Below are 17,174 nucleotides of genomic sequence, written 5' to 3' on the forward strand. Positions count from 1 at the left end.
GAGTTCCTGAGGCCAGCTACCCTCCAATTCCTGAGGTCCGTAGCTCTCGTAGCATACAAAGTGGTCGAATACAACAAGATTCTTCCCCCTCGTCATTCATTGGTCGATCCGTTTCATTTGCGAGGCCCCCTCGAGTCTCAAAATTTACGCAGTTATGCTTAAAAAAACGAAACGCCTTGATGAGTTCGTCTCTATTAAGACGAGATATGCCGATCAGAGGCAAATTTTGGCGAGTGCACTAGAAAAAAAAAAAACTCATTGGATCTAGAGTCCATACTCTTAAAAACATCGACAAGAAATAGTACTCTTGATTCAATCAGAATCTAGCTTAAATCAAGAACCAAGCCTCTTAATTTAAGCGGGTTTCGTTCTGATTCAAGCAAAAATCCGATTGAATCAAGAGTATTTTTTCTTGACAATGTTTTCAAGAGTCTGGACTCTAGATCCAATGTGTTTTTTTTCCAGTGTGCGCCATGGCACGCTGCGGCGCGGCGGGCGGCCGACCAGCGCAGCGCCAAACGCGCACTGGCGCCTACAAACCTAACAGGGATATTTCACGCTTTGCGCAATGCGTGAAGTATCCATGTTAGGTTTGTAGGCGCCAGTACGCGTTTTGCGCCAGATATGCCAGATTCCAGTGTGGATTTGGTCGAGTTTTTTTGACCAGATCGGCAGGGTTGAAAACCAAAGGAGAAAAACGCTTTGCTGGAGTCAAGAACTAAACTCAGTTGCTTGATGAATTTTGGCCAATATTTACATCCATCCGTTTTTCGACCCACCTCGGGAGGTGCCGAGGATTTTGGACGTGGTCTACATTGCTCCCAGCATAAAGACCAAATGTTGCAGGCGCACCGTCGCGTCGTCCGGAGGGAATTTCGTTTTATTGTGACGGAGGTTGGCAGTAGGTAAGATAAAAACTTGAACCAAATCCATTCGCGAAAATTCGTCTCACTCAGGTTCACTGGAAAAAAACACATTGGATCTAGAGTCCAGACTCTTGAAAACATTGACAAGAAAAAGGACTCTTGATTCAATCAGATTTAAGCTTAAATCAAAAGGAAATCCGCCCAAATTAAGAGGCTGAGTTCTTGATTTAAACTTAAATCTGATTGAATCAAGAGTAGTTTTTCTTGTCGATGTTTTTAAGAGTCTGGACTCTAGATTCAATTTGTTTTTGTTTTTTTTTTCAGTGTTGGCCTAGTGGTCAGCGTCTGACTTGGGTTAAGCTGATGAGTGGGTCTGCCGAAACAGACTTCACTCGACCTCAATCCCTGAAAATACACTCGATTATACACTCATCATTTACCTACCGCTGAAAGGAAATTTCACGAAAAAACCAAAAGAACTACTCTCAAACTAATTTGTTTCATGATTCCGAAAAAATAAGCTTCGAAAGTTTCCAGATTTTGTCCGATTTCTCCTTTTGACTCGGTCCAGTGTGCGGTGGAAATCGGATCGAGGCAGATGGAAGAACCAGACGGTTGACGGGTGGAAGAAAATCATCCGCGGCGAGACGCGGGCGGGGGGGGGGGGCAATTTGGGAGACCATAAGGGCACATAGGGATGGAGAGGGCAAGAGAGCGGGGTGGAATTCGGTTTGCTTTTCCTATCAGCGCAATGTAGGCAAACAGCGTGGTTGTCGCTTCGACCGAACGTCATCGGTACTCGATTGGTACCCAGAGTAAAAGTTTAATCAAAGGACCACTAGACAAGGTACGAAGTTAAGCATTCTGATACATGTTATTTAACCAGGATTTAACGCAGAACACGATTGGTGCAACGAAAATAACTGAAACCGACTCCTAACCAAGATATTTAATGTTGCTTACATTCAAACCTCCCGCTCACTGGAAAAAAAAAACACATTAGATCTAGAGTCCAGACTCTTGAAAACATTGACAAGAAAAAATATTCTTGATTCAATCGGATTTTTGCTTGAATCAAAACGAAATCCGCTTATATTAAGAGGCTCGGTTCTTGATTTAAGCTAGATTCTGATTGAATCAAGAGTACTTTTTCTTGTCGATGTTTTTCAGAGTCTGGACTCTAGATCCAATGTGTGTTTTTTTTTCCAGTGCTCGTGAAAACACAGTGGTCAACGTACGTCAGATCGCAAACTAAACGTTACCGTGGCAGTCTCTCCGATACGAAAATACGGCAATGTCAATCTTGACGCTTTGGCTCAGGTGTAGCAAATTGTTTTAGCTTTGAATAATAAAGGGTGGGAAATCAAACAATGTTTGATTAGGAAGTCTGCCAAAACCGTTTTAAAGCGCGACTTGACTCACGTAGAGTATTGTGTCTCTTGTGAACGGGAAATTCAAATTTCCCTTAACCAATGTAAAATCAAAACGTTAGCATCTTAGTTAGGAGTTGATTTCAGTAATTTGTGATGCAGTGTTCTACGTGAACTTCTGGTTAAGGAACATGAATCAGAATGCTAAAATTCGTACCTTGTCAAGTGGTCCATTGGACAATGGACAGATTGAGCACAAATCAGACTGTATGCGTAGTGGAGGGTAGTTAAGCGCGTGGAATCTTTAAAATGTATATGTATTTTCTCCGAACTTGATTTTGACAGGTTGGTCGTTTACGCTTTTATCGGTAAAAAGTTAAAGCTGCGGACTGATTATCGAAATTGATGGACAAAGCTATAGACAAAGAAGACATAGGGAGCATGGAGCGATCCTATTAGTTGAAATGGGTGGTTCCTATAGACAAAGGGAGACAATGATAGACTAACTATCGGGTCTTTCGCGAGTTGCCGTTAGTTAGTCTATTACCTACCTCTTTTTCCCATTGAAACCACCCGCTTCCACCAATAGGATCTCTCCCTATCTCTTTTGTCTCCTTTATCTATAGCTTTGTCTATCAATTTCAATAATCAGCCCGCTGGGCGCTTCTTCATACCGACGCAAATCGTTGAAAAATAACTCTACCCGTCAGAATGTGAAATATGCAGCTAAAAACGGCAACAACGATGAATAATTCGCTTGAATTTGTCGACGACGATGGTTGTCGACGGTTTACGTGTTGCGCGGTTGGTTGTAAGCGTGCATTTCCAGCGAAGCGCTCGAATTCCGAAAGAAAGCTGTGAACTTCTGGAATTCCAGCTCCGCAGATTCCAGATTTACAGGTACCAGAAGTGGGCGCGTTTTGAAAGCTTTGCGAAGTACTGAAAGCTCTCGTCGTAAGCTCGGATGTTTTGTTGACGTGAACCACTCGAATAGAATTTGATCCACTGAATTACCGTGCTAAGGAAATACGCCGTATGGACCTTCAGACATTGCCAAATATCTTTTGATAAATTATCAATTTATTGGAAAATCTGTACATATTTTTCGTCCAATTTTTCACACATTTTTATCTTAATTTAATCTAAAATATCTGAAAATTTCAAGGTAAAGCTCGCCTACATTTCTTCCCGAACAAATTTTTCAACAGAGGAAATTTGACAACATTCGAATGGTTATACGGCGTTTTTTCTTAACACGGCACAATACTTTCTATTAGTGTACGCGCACGGAGCAGAAAATTACAGTCAGGATGAGAAAATTAAGAGGAAGGTCGAGAGAAGAATTTATATTGAAAATGAGGTGCATACCGGCTGCGCCATCGACACATTTTAAGGAGTTACAAGGATTTCTGGAAATGCACTGGGGAGTTCTGCGCCAGTATGTGAAAATCCACAGGAAAGGGACTTCAGCCCACAAAATTTAAGATTGAGTTTTTGATATAAGACCATGTGACTAGTGGTGTATTACGGGGCAAAAACGCTCAAGAATGTCCAACAAAACTGGAGCAATGGTGTTGGAATTTTGAGGTTCAAACATTATTTGAACTGTGCAATTCAAGAAATAAAAAGAATATCAAACTTATTTCACATTTTATAAGGATCAAAAAAGTAACAAACTATGATATTTCATTCCGAGAAATAGATTTTTTAAGTTCTGATCTGCTTCTTCCGTAATTCTAAATAATTTTGTAGTAATTCTAAATGGAAATTCTCCATCTTCATAGGGGTGTTTTCTATGGTGCTGAAAAGCGCCGTTCTATAGGTTAAATTTCAGATTTAACTTACCCTGTTGTAGCCGTATTTGAGTGCTAGTTTGACATCTTTCTTGTCTTTCTCCAGCCCTCTGAAACAAATAGAAAATCAGATATTTACACTCTATTTCACGAATGTCATGTCTTGGTCGCAGACATGACGTTAAAGCTTTCCAAACTTGTAAATACAAAAAACTTGCTCTAAACAACCGAGATCCTTGCAAGTTAAATCCTGTGACACATAGACAGATATGATATAATTTACAATAGATTTGGTTTTTAGCTGGTGTAACTATATTCTTGGGATAAATCAGACCATATTTTGTAAAAAGAACCTGTAGCAGTTATAATATGAAAATTCCGCGAAGTCAAAGCAACTTTTGGGCTATAAAAATGAATAAGATATAACAGCCTACCAACTTTAATTCACAGGATACTATCTTCCTTCTTTAATTATACTGTGGGAATAAAATTATAAACAGTTCAACTTTTGATGTCTTTCCTAAAGAATAAAATAAGTCACTCAATCTTAAGGGAATCGCAATGAAGTTATCGCCTTCTTGCAAATATGATCAAGTGGGCATTGCTGAGAAGATGGAAGGCTATTTGCGGAGCATCAAACACCAATGAATTGCAAACCTTATGAGTTCCTTCTCAATGGCCTATTGAACAATGTAGATTTTGGTTTTTCTTAGAAACGTGACATTCAAATTTCTCGATACCGCTTATAGAGATAGAATAGACAAAATCTCTGTAAAAAAGAGTTTGTTAAAGAACGATTCATTCAGGTCGAACCGTTCCAAACGGGAAATTTTCCGGCGAGCACGTAAAATTTCGAAAAAGGCCCCTCTTCTAACGGTCTATTGTTAATAACATTTACGAATCCAGAATATTGGTGGATCAAAGAACGAGAGGCGACAGAATTACAGCGAAAACGTGGGTAGGTTCAGCGATATTGGAAACTATGATAGAATTATTGGAAGTATATCATTGTTATGAATTCCACTGCAGGGATGCACACAATACCGCGTTATGTTCAATGCACATTTACAATTCGTTACTTTTCATTCCTACCCCTTATTGAATGGAATCAGATAGAGCAAAAACGGAAGCTGCACGAATAGAGACCTGAATTCTCACTCACATATGAGATCTGAATAGGAAAAGCCTCATTTTGAATTGATAACAATTTGAAACTTCTCAGCAAAATAGCAGAAGGAATCAATACGTGGCAAAATTATTTTATAGGGTATCGTGACACGTGAATTTTTACAAATAGATGTTGCTCCATGACTCCCCCCCCCCTTTTTTTTCATAAATATTGTATGTTGGGCATGTAGTTTACTGCGTGGATTCAATAATACGGTCAAAAATTACTAAAAGTTAAGTATACAATTTTTAAAAATTTTCCGGCAGCACCAAAGAGGAGCACACAATCTTGCCAGAAATCTTTTAAATAGATAAAATATTGACTTAGGTAATGGGCCTGTTGCAAACTTTTGCCAGAGCAAAAATAAGAGTTGTTTCCTGTAGATAATGCCTCAAAAACCACGATGAGCGCATCGGCAAAGTCTGAAATGCACTCATAACTTCACAATTTGCGTAAGAAATTTGCAGTTTTGTGACCTTCCCGCTTCAAAAACGATACTACGGCACAGGTGAACATTTTGTTTGAGGAGTCGCTCCATCGTCGGCAATATTCATCATGGCCGACGCTTGCGCAGTTCCGCGCGTAATTCGAGGAGAGTTCAAGATCAATCAAGGCGGGCGAGGAAAATATGAACGTAAACACGCCGATTGTTATCTGGTCTAGTCCTGTTTAGGTGTTATCTCGTCCCATCACACGTGTTTTGGTGGATTGGCGTCGGCCATGATGAGTATTGCCGACGATGGAACGACTCCTCCATCAAAATGTTCACCTGTGCCGTAGTATCGTTTTTGAAGCGGGAAGCTCAAAAAACCGCAAATTTCTTACGCAGATTGTGAAGTTATGAGTGCATTTCAGACTTTGCCAATGCGCTCATCGTGGTTTTTGAGGCATTATCTACAGGAAACAACTCTTATTTTTGCTCCAGCAAAAGTTTGCAACAGGCACATTATTGTCTAGATGTCTGAAATGTTGTTAGAGAATTTGTGCTTAAAAGCACAAATGCTCTTACCAAAAAAATTAACGGTAAGATACAGATGCGCAGTCTCGGATTGAAATATAAAGCACGCAACTATTTTAACCTTGAGGATGTGCGGGAAGTATTCGGACAGGATGAAGGCGTTTCAAGGATCGATTCGACAAACGGATTTAAATACGCTAATATGATGATGAAGCAATGAAAAAACAGTGTAGACTTTGGGGTAGAAACTTTCCTCGTCTCTCCATTGAGGTGTTTCAAAATTGCCGCTCCTATTTTATTTTTTCGAAAAGAAAGTAGCCAACTCTATAGGCTGAATTTAAATGCTGAATATTCTTGTATCGGAGAAGAAAAATCAGGGAAGTTCTCAAGAAATTATGATGACCTGTTCTCCGAAGAAAAAATAAACTATGACTGGAAGTCTGCAACATCGCAAACGAAGATACGTGCTTTCGCACTTGGGCCGTACTGCCGAGCTAAGGAAGAACGCCATATGAGCATTCAAGAGTCACCGAATTTTCCCGAATATAACAAGTATTTTTGAGAAACCGTTAAACATTTCTCTTGAGCTTTTCAAATACTTTAGATTGGATTGCGACCAAAATCCTCCAAAAAAATTCACAATTTTCCCAGTAAATTTTTGATTAAATGAAATTTGGCAACGTCTAAAGGCTCTTACGGCGTTTCACGGAAAAAGAGGAAATTGCCCGAACAGAAAAAGGTGGCAAAAAAGCGTCAGGCATGCTTTAATGTAAATTTTACGATAAAAGAAATGCTGACCCCATGGTTGAATTGGCTTTCCACTATTGTAAAATGTACATTTGAAATATGTCGGACACATTTTTTAACAATTTAATTGTTAAATCAGCAATCCCTTTTTTCCGTAACAATAACCCCGGCCGATGATATACCTGTCCGTAATTCCGGTGTGTCTCGGAACGCAAATACTTAATTGAAGTGAATCTTGAATTAATGACTTAATATGATATGAATGATATTTAAATGATAAGACTTGTAAACTATTTGTAAAATTATGTATTTCTGAGGTACAAAAAAAAAAAAAAAAAAAAAAAAAAAAAAAAAAAAAAAAAAAAAAAAAATCCGTGTTTTTCCTTAGTGCGGCAGCATGGAAATCCGCGAAATCAGTTCACTTGTTTTACCTCGTAGAATCAACGAGTCCGAGGTCCCTGTGTACCGATCGGATGACCTGTTACGTTAGTGACGTCACACGCTCACAGGACAAACTGTGAGCATTTACACAAAATAACCGCGAACACCCCCCCCCCCCCTCCAACCCTCGGTCGCGGTAAGCGGAGCGTATACTGGTGCAGTGCCGGCGGCTGCCAATTGCAGGGATTGGCCCTTGCACCGCAAAAGCGCACTTCGCCGTGAGGCGATGTTGTTACAAACTATTCTGATCCCGGGGCATCTCCGTTGTGTCGTCCCCTCGTCCCTCAGAAACACGCTTTCTCTCCTCCGAGACCCAACTTTCCGGAATGGGGTGTCGCCGCAACTCGGGGAAATACCGCTGAATTATACTGCCGTGCTAAGGAAAACCCGCTATGTGAACATTCGAGAGTTACTGAGTTTCCTTCGATAAAATGTTTATTTTTGAGGAAAGCTATGCGTATTTTTCCTTGAAATTTTCAGAAACTTTAGGTAAAATTGCGAACAAAATTGTATGAAAAGCTGGAAGAGAAATACTTTTAGATTTTCCCGAGAATTCGTGATTTACCAAAGGAAAGGCAACGCCTGCATGAAGATGCATACGGCGTTCTTTCTTAGCGCGTCAGTATGAAGCATGCATTCTTAACAACGATCGCTAAACAAAACAGCAGTTCTCTCCTTTCCCGGGACTAGTTCCGAATTTCGAAACTTTTGAGATTTTCATGAATTTTTCCCGGATCCTTTGGAATTCTCGGAAAGTTCCGGATCTTTGCGCTTTCCGGAACTTCTCGGAACTTTTGACGGCCATAGAATAAGAGCACTGCAAAAAAGCATAAGCGCTCTATTTTGTGGCGGAATGGATCGGATTTGATACATCAAACAGGCGCACAAAAAAGTTGGAAATTGGAACGAAAAAGTTACGAATCCGGGAACTTTTGACGGACATTTTGAGCGGGAGGTTTAAAAGTACGTATAAAAAACGTCAATATCATAGTTAGGAGTGAATTTCAGTGATTTCCCTGTGTTCCAAGTGAAATTTTAAGGGTGAAGCAGTATCAGAATAGGGGGGTAAATTTCCATCTTTTCTACGGGTCCATTATTTGTACGGAAACAAATGAACTGCTCGTGGCAATTTTGAAACGTCTGAGAGGACTCGACGCACTTTTCGGATACAGAAACTATACGGACTCATTCCAAATAACTCGTGCGTTTAAACGCCGTCAATCATACGATCTATAGGAAGAAATGTGCCAACCGCGTTGAAAGCACTGCGATGGGAGCGAAAGTTTTGGCGGAACTTATTAAGATTCGCGGGAACTGTTGCATCAATTATGGAAGTTTGTGATTGTTTTCGCGTGCACCCAGCTTCCTCAGCTTTCCTCTGTCGTATATTGGGTTCTCCTCATTAATTTTTTATTAGTATAATTTTATTTAGAGTCTCATTTCTACTCTCTGCGTTACTTACTTTCCGTTTCCCGAACAATTTCCCTGGAAAGTATTTAAGCATTCTTCCTTCTACAATCCGCATTTTGCGTCCCTTTAAAGCATTCCTTTTGTCAGTTTCTTCCACGGGCCTGTCAGATCCGATTACTTTAAATCCAATTTTCGAACCAACTCGAGAAAAATCGCTTTCTTATAAAGAGCCTGTCAACACAGTGTTTTTGAGGAACTCAGGAAGTTCGTTCAATTGCGGGCTATGATTGAAATAATCGATAGACAAAGATGACAGACTAAAAATGAAGCGATGCTATTGGTGGGGTTGAAGGACATTTCGACAACGATTTTTTGTCCGCACACCGCACGCTTCTAGTAGTTTATGTCCACGCGTTTTTTCGGCAGGGGAGCTCGTGCCGTCGTACCTAGATTTATTTTGCCAGGAAAGCTTCGTACTCTCAAAGGACGCCTATCATTCTTAAAATGTTGGAGCGCCTTCAATTTCGTTTGATACTGTGCAACATCTCTTTTGTGGAATAGTTGCTTGAGGCGCCGTGGCACGCTGCGGTGCGGCGGGCGGCTGGCCAACTCCCAACGCGCATTGGCGCCTACAAACCTAAGGGGATACTCCAAGCGTTGCACGATGTGTGAAGTGTCCCCTTAGGTTTGTAGGCGTTAGTGCGCGTTTTGCGCCGCCGCGGTAGCACTAGCTCACCGCTCCGCTCAGTGTAGGCTGTAATATTTAAAATCGCGGAGTCGGCGTTTTTCAGCTCTTGATTTTGAAATTTTTGCACACTCTGCATGGATTTTCCTCATTTAAATTGATGAAAAAAAAAAATATGTATTTAAGGAAAATATAAAATGTGTTTTGTAAATATTAAGGTGGTGCCGTGTCAAATTTAATGATCCCCAAAGCTTTTTCAATTATTTCTTTTATATTTTGTGCTTTTTTGTGCTGCAGCGTGTGTACGAGCAACCAAACGCTTAAAATTGGACGTATTTGACTCTAAAAGATCGATGTACGTACGGGTTAAAACTAATGATTGCAAGTTTCTTGGTTTTCCCCCCATTTTTATCCATTTTTGTATAGTTTCTTTCAACACACATCTTATTTTCCGCGTGGACGTAAACTGCTGGACAAAACAGGTGCGCGGACAAAAAATCGTTGACGGAATGTCCTGAAACCATTGGTGGAGGCGGGTAGTTGAAATGGACAAAGGAGGTAAGTAATGGGCTAATTAACGGCCACATTGTTTTTAGTACATAATTTTCCCCCTTAGTCGATAACAACCACCCGTTTCAACCAATAGGATCGCTCCATGTTCAGTATGTATTTTATTGTTATTGTTTCGTCTACGTCAATTTCAAAAATCAGCCCGCTGTGGACGAATTCCTCATGATGAAATAATCCTCCCCTGAAGTCTTTAACTTGAGTTCAAAGATAGTTTTGGCAATACAGCGTTGCAAAGTTTGAATTTTTTACTGTTGAAAAGTGCCCATATTTTGAAGTTCCTCGGTTGAATAAACAACCATACATCCTTTTCTTCCCTGAGACATAGAAACATCAAAAGACAACATTGTACCTAAAAAAGTAAAACAGGAGTAACTATAGCTGCTTTTCAACAAAAGAACTTCAAATTATTGGCAATTTTCAATGGTAATAAATTTCAACTTTGCAACGCTGTATCGCCAAAATGAGCGTTAATTCAAACTAAAAGCTTCAGGGGAGGATTGTCTCATCATAGGTTTTGTTTAAGCCACAACATTAAACAAAATCCCTGAGATCCCCCAAAAAGGAGCACAAAAAGGTCCTTTTTTTGACGGGCTTCTCCGCTTTCGTTGACAAGAATCCTTTTGCCTTTAGCCAGTCACAGAGTAAATGTATCTTTAGAGACCCCGCCTTGACAGTCTGAACAAATATAATTGGAAGAGGCAAATGATAAGTTGGGAGATCAACACTATTTTTCACGTCACGTCATGATGATTGATACGCAACCTGTTGAGCATAAAATTCGCCTATGATGATTGAATGAATTTCGGGGCGAGGGTTTTAATAGGCGAGTTTTTTTTTCAAATTAAGTTATTCGTAGGACCGCAGTGCGAATGGACGTATTTATGCTAAAAGGAACTATGTGCATAGGTTTTGCGTGAGACATAGTTCCGTTTACCATAAAAACGTCAAAATTGCTCAACTCTTTGGTCATCAGTCGTCAGTTGGCGAATCTGACCGTTGACTTCTTCCGGACACAATTTACATCGTAGGGAAGATATCAGTGCGGTTCTTTAAAATATATTTCTTTGGCCCATCACAAATGAAAGCGCTACAAAATATAGTTAAATATATAGAGGGCGCGAAGCACAATTCTGCAGCGCTCCGTGAACGCCGTATGAAAATTCGAGAGTTGCCATATTTCCATCGATAAAATGTTCATTTTTGAAAAAAGTTATGAATTATTTTCCTTGAAATTTTCAGGAACTTTAAGTGAATTTGCGTCCAAAATTATCTGAAAAATTGGAAGAATACTCATAAAGTTGCCAGGAAATTCGTGTTTTATCAACGGAAATCAGGCAGCGCCTGAAGGTTCATACGGCGTTTTTCCTTTACATAGCGGGAGAATTGGCGTGGTTCTGGATGCCACCGAAAGGTCTTTAATGGGTTTTACATGGATAAAAATGCCACTTAAAAGGTCCCTACTTTTGACCCTCCTAAAAGAATGCGCGTTTGAGCAAATATTACAATTTAATCTCGAGACTACGGTTTCGCTCAGAGGAATCATAGTAGATTTAAACATTTTGAAGCCGTTTGATGGGGCAAGAAACGACTGAAAAATGATTTTAAGTGCAGCCTGTTTGCGGATGAAATCAAGATTTATGGCTTGAGAGGGAAAATCCTGGGAAGGAGCGTCAGTTTGGAATCACTGCTGTCATGATACTGAGGGGAAAACGTCATATAAGTTTTCGGAGGTTGCCGAATTTCTTCCGACTACATTCGACTGTATTGTTAATAATTTTGGAGTGAAATTCTGAGCTGGAGTCTGTATTTATAGAGCCCAAAACCCCGAGGGATATGAATGCGAAGTGAAATCTATTCTCTTCACACCGAGAAAATGCTATGGCTTATAAATCATACTCTGGTTCATATGGAGCAATACCAATAGTAGTAAAGGCAACATATAGTAATAGCACACATACCTTAGTAATGGTATACATAGGGTGTCCCAAAAGTACTGCCCCTTTTTCCGCAGAGGGCGAAAGAATGCAGATATCAAAACGCGGTTTGTGTGAGGTTATAGTCCTAGTAATTACCTATAAAACAAGACCAAGTTGAGCTCTGTAGCTTAAAATTTGACCGAGATACAGCATTTTGAAAGTGACGTGTCAAGGTGCCGCCTACGAGATTTTCAACATTTTTTACGAAAGAAAAAACCAAGTTTAAGAATGAAACGGTTTTAAAAAGAAGAAGAAGCGGCCAGAAACATATGGCAACACTGTGTTTTAGGCGGCATTTGGCAACGTGTAAGCGCCCCTATGCAGACCAACGACAGGATTGAAAGTGTCCGCTAGTGCCATCCAAGTTGGTCAAGCTTTCCCGGCACGTCAATCTGAGTTCATCCCTCTGTCGTTTTGGAAGTTTCTTTCGCGATGAGTACCGAATTAAGAAAAGAACAACACCACGTTATTCGTTATTGTTTTCGTCGAGGAATGTCAGTAAAAAACACTTTTAATGAAATGAAAGGCGTGTATAAAGACGACTGTTTGGACAGAAGTAGCATTGGTCGTTGGTTTAAATCTTTTTCTGGCGGCCGCGAATCGGCGGAAAGTCCCGCGAAACCGGGCCGACCGTCTACCTCCACCACAGACGAATTAATCGGTACCGTTGCTGCTGTTGTTCGAGGAGACCGTCATTTATCCTTGCGTAAGTTTCAGGTGTTGCTTGACATCTCAAAAAGTTCATTGCACCGGATCTTAAAGGACCACCTGCAGATGCGTCGTGTCTGTTCGTCCTAGGGTTCGTCCGTAAAAAAATGTTGAAAATCTCGTAGGCGGCACCTTGACACGTCACTTTCAAAATGCTGTATCTCGGTCAAATTTTAAGCTACAGAGCTCAACTTGGTCTTGTTTCATAGATAATTACTAGGACTATAACCTCACACAAACCGCATTTTGATATCTGCATTCTTTCGCCCTCTGCGGAAAAAGGGGCAGTACTTTTGGGACACCCTATGTACATACCTCAGTATGGAGCGAGATACTTTAGTATGGTTCACAGACCGAGAATCATCAGTTCATTTACAACTATTAGTGGTGTTCCATATGAACCACTAATTGGTTGATGAAGCCATAGATTTTTCTGCGTGTTTGCGGAAGAGTGACTTACCCTATTACTATCTACTAACTACTATTCTTTTTCTTAGAATATACTCTTTTCCGGAATAGCGTACGCTTTTATGGTGCTAATCTCACTTTGCATCCATGTCACTCGGGGTTTTTGGGCGATGTACAGACACTGGAACCAAATTTCACTCCAACATTTTTACATTTTTAACAGTGAATAAACAATTTAATTCAAGCCAAAGATTCTTTTTTCAATCTCAGTGAGAGTATTTCGTCATCTTCCGGCCAAAGTATCACAAGCGCCATGCGGCGTTTAAAAATTTCCGCCACCATTTTATTTTTTTACAGAGAAATTGTTCAACATCCGACGATAAAATTCGGTGAAATTTTCAAACAGATTCAAGCAACAAATTCTCTAACAAAAAACGTCCAATTTGACTATTTGCCTGCAACGCACACAATGGGCCTGTTGCATGCAAGAGATACAGCCGTGCGAATAGACTTTTTAGCGGTTAAATGACACGAACATTACGATGGTCACATTAAAAAAGTCTGAAATACACTCCTTACTGCGCAATTTGTGTTGTTAGGAACGCGCTTTTTCAAATTTCCCGCGTCTGGGGGCAGTTTTCTAACGGAAACAATTAACGGCAACCCGCGGCTATTTCCGGTCAACTAAAACCAGAGACAAGAGACCCTCCACTAGTATCTTGGCCTTGGTGGAAGCTTTTACTTTCGGGACTTCAGCATTCTACTGTTGACTTACCTACATGGTTGATGTTCAACAACGTGTTGGCAGTTTCGTTTTGCAAACAAGCCGAAAATGGCCGACGTTTGGGAAAGTTGTTTGGCTCATGACGTCATCCGAAGCTCATCATCGACCATGTAGGTAAGTCAACAGCCGAAACTAGGGTGATGACTGTTGCTCCCTAATAATTGTCCATAAGGAATTGTTGAAACCCCGAAAGTAAAAGCTTCCACCTGTCGCTAGGAGGCTAGTGGAGGGTCTCTTGTCTCTGACTAAAACTGACAACATAACCTAAAAATCGGAGCTCATGACATCGTGAAATGAAATGTAGAAGAATTGCGTTGGATATTTAAAAGTTGATCGATTTGGTTACCGCATAAAGCGTATATGGACCACTGTGGGAGATCACGTTGGGTTTGTAAACATAACAACAACAACAACAACGACGACTCGGCATCTTCCGGAAATCACCGAGCCCGCCGTTTGCTCGTTTCCGGTGATTAGAAAACTGCCCCCAGACGCGGGAAATTTGAAAAAGCGCGTTCCTAACAACGCAAATTGCGCAGTAAGGAGTGTATTTCAGACTTTTTTAATGTGACCATCGTAATTTTCGTGTCATTTAACCTCTGAAAAGTCTATTCGCGCGGCTGTATCTCTTGCATGCAACAGGCCCATTCCGAAAAAATCCGATTTTTATTGGCAGGAATTGGCAATGCTTCGACGTCCATATGTTCTTTTTCCGTGACACGGGAGAATGGCGGGACGCAAGCAGGAAGGCGTGACTTTTCCCTTCCGCGCGACGTGAGCTGAATGCCCATCACGGAGTTTACTCAAATCGCCCGAAATAAGCGCCGCCAAATGAAGGTGCTTCCGATGAGACTTTAAAATATCACCTCCCGCGCTATCATAATGAGCGATACTCGCACGATTTATGGACGCTTTGCACTTTTTCAATCCCTGTTCCCCCAAAATCCATCTCAATCCCGAACGCAAAGCCTCCGAGGTGCGATACCGACGGGATGATAGCACCTCGTTGAAAAATACAAATCCTTGAAACGCCCTCAATTTCTCTTCATACTTCCCGCACATCCTCTAGGCTTAAATGGCCGCGTTAAGCAGAAAGGAATCAAGTCAAATCAGCTATTGCCTTTAATCGGGCAATTTACTTTTACATATGAAAACGGTTGTGCGGATATGTTTGCAAATTTCGGTGAATTTTTAGCACAGTGCGAAGCAAATTCCCTTAAATTTATCAAAGGAATTTGCACTAACGTTCTCACGTTAAAAATTAAAGTGCCCAGTTCAATTTTGCAATAGCTGATGTGGCGTGGTTCCTTTCTGTTGAACGCGCTCCAATTCTCTCGATTAGGTGTCTGCCACATTCAGATGGACTTACTTTAAAATTTGATTTTTGATCAAGTCTTCTCAAGGGAAGAATAGAGTAAAAGCGTTTTTTTATCTTGACCCGAAATGATATTTCTAATTCCCTACCAAATTTCATTTAATTCGGGGATATTGGGTGTTATCTCACATTGATTCATACGTGAAAATGACTCGAAAATAACGTCGTGCATGCACACAAGAAAAGTCTAAAATTCATTTCTGTCACCTACACAGGGTGGCAGAATTTCATGAAAAATAAAATCTTGTTTCACGAGAGATATTTCATGAAATTTTTGAAAAATACCGGTTCCTTTTAATATTTCGCAAAATTTAAAAATTGTGACTTTCTTCTATTTTTGTATGTTTGAATGCGGATTGCATACTCAAGCCCCTGAAAAATTTGAAATATTTCACAGCCTCGTGAAATTTCATGAAATATTTGACTGAAAATTCCAATTTTTCTTCTTTCTTACGTTTCATGCCACCTTGCCTACATGTCACATCACTTCCAGACCCTCCCCCTCCCCCCGGGTAGGAGACGTAATATACGGACGGCCCCAAAGTACTTGAGTTCATATTTTGTCTGGTGCCCCATTTACGCCCCAATAACCTCGCCTTCACAATGATGATTGGCTGCTGGCCCTGCCTGGTGTCTACGACCTAGTCTATTCTCTCGACGCTAGGCTATTCCCGATCGATGGCGAAGATTAAAGCGTACAAAGCACGTAAGGGCTTATCCCGCGCCGACAGCGATTAAACGGGGCTTAGGCGGAAGATGGCACCGTGAGCCGGCACTCACCGATTAATTACTCCTCGCACCATCAACCGCTCAACATAAACCGATCGCGCGTTAAGCACCGAATTATTCCTTCGCCGAAACGAGCTTGCGAACCGCGACGCCACGCTAGACGCCGCCCCTTGGAAAATGCATACGGTGCTCTTTGTCCTTTGACCGCGCTTCAGGGGCGTCACACAGTGGATCGAGGCAATTAATAGGAGAGGTCGGACAAAATTTGCACTGAAAAAAAAAATCTCCGTGTATTTACTAAGAAAAGGATAAAATTACCAAGAATTCAGGGTTCTATTTGATCCCAGTTTTTTCTTGGTGAAATTATCATTTATGGAATCGGTAATTTTACCGAGAAATTTCGGTAAAATTATTGAACTTTCTCGGTAATTTTACTGGACCTTGGTAAAAACACCAATATTTTTTATCGACTATGGTAGAATTACCGAGATAAAATGGCAAAGTTACCGGGAATTGATTACCAATAAAAGTGGTATTCATACCTGAAAAAAAAACAGTAAAGATACCGGTTTTTAGGTAAGTTTACCAGTCTGTCTTGGTAAAATTACCAATAATTGGTAAAAAGAAGTGAGATGGTAAAGGTACCAACGGACCTTGGTAAAAAGGCCGAGGATTTTTTTTCAGTGTAAAAACTTTAAACGCTTATAACTCCGTTCATACGCAATTTTGAGGTTCTAAAAGTGGTTCCAATGGTTTCCTCGAAAAAATTCCATGTGAAAGCACCCCTTGAAATTTAAAATGTCACGAAATAAACATCAAAATTTGCATCAAATTTTTTTGTCCGACCTCTCTAATTGCCTCGATGCACCGTGCGTCACCGTCACGGTTCTTGCAAGGAGCGAATTTTATTCTCGTCGTTGGGTCAAATTGCTCTCGAGATGTCTATGTTTTGATGCGATCGTTCATATTAAAGGATCTGTTTGCTTCTCCGTGGAGTTATGAGCGAGTTTATGACGTCACTATCGATAATGTTGGGGGTTGAGCGTTGAAAATCACTGGAATATAGACGAGTTCTATCTTGAGCGCTTGTAAGTTGAATTTTTGTCGAGGGATTTAGTTCAGCCTTTGACTGGTAACCAACTTTCTCCACATAAAAAGCTGAATTTCTTTCGATTTTAAGGCGACT

The 17,174-nt window shown here is 40.6% G+C and overlaps 1 protein-coding gene across 4 annotated transcripts in view; it reads right to left on the reverse strand.

Annotated features, from left to right (window-relative positions):
* The window catches only part of Pde8 (phosphodiesterase 8), a 347,707-nt gene that overhangs the window by 74,141 nt on the left and 256,392 nt on the right, over positions 1-17,174 (reverse strand). For all 4 annotated transcript variants that reach the window (XM_019059152.2, XM_019059151.2, XM_019059153.2 and 1 more), the window contains exon 8: positions 4,082-4,139. In XM_019059152.2, coding sequence (XP_018914697.2) covers positions 4,082-4,139 — 58 coding nt within the window. The remainder of the gene's footprint in view (positions 1-4,081; positions 4,140-17,174) is intronic.

Source organism: Bemisia tabaci, chromosome 6 (assembly GCF_918797505.1).
Source record: "Bemisia tabaci chromosome 6, PGI_BMITA_v3".
NCBI classification, from domain to species: Eukaryota; Metazoa; Arthropoda; class Insecta; order Hemiptera; family Aleyrodidae; genus Bemisia; species Bemisia tabaci.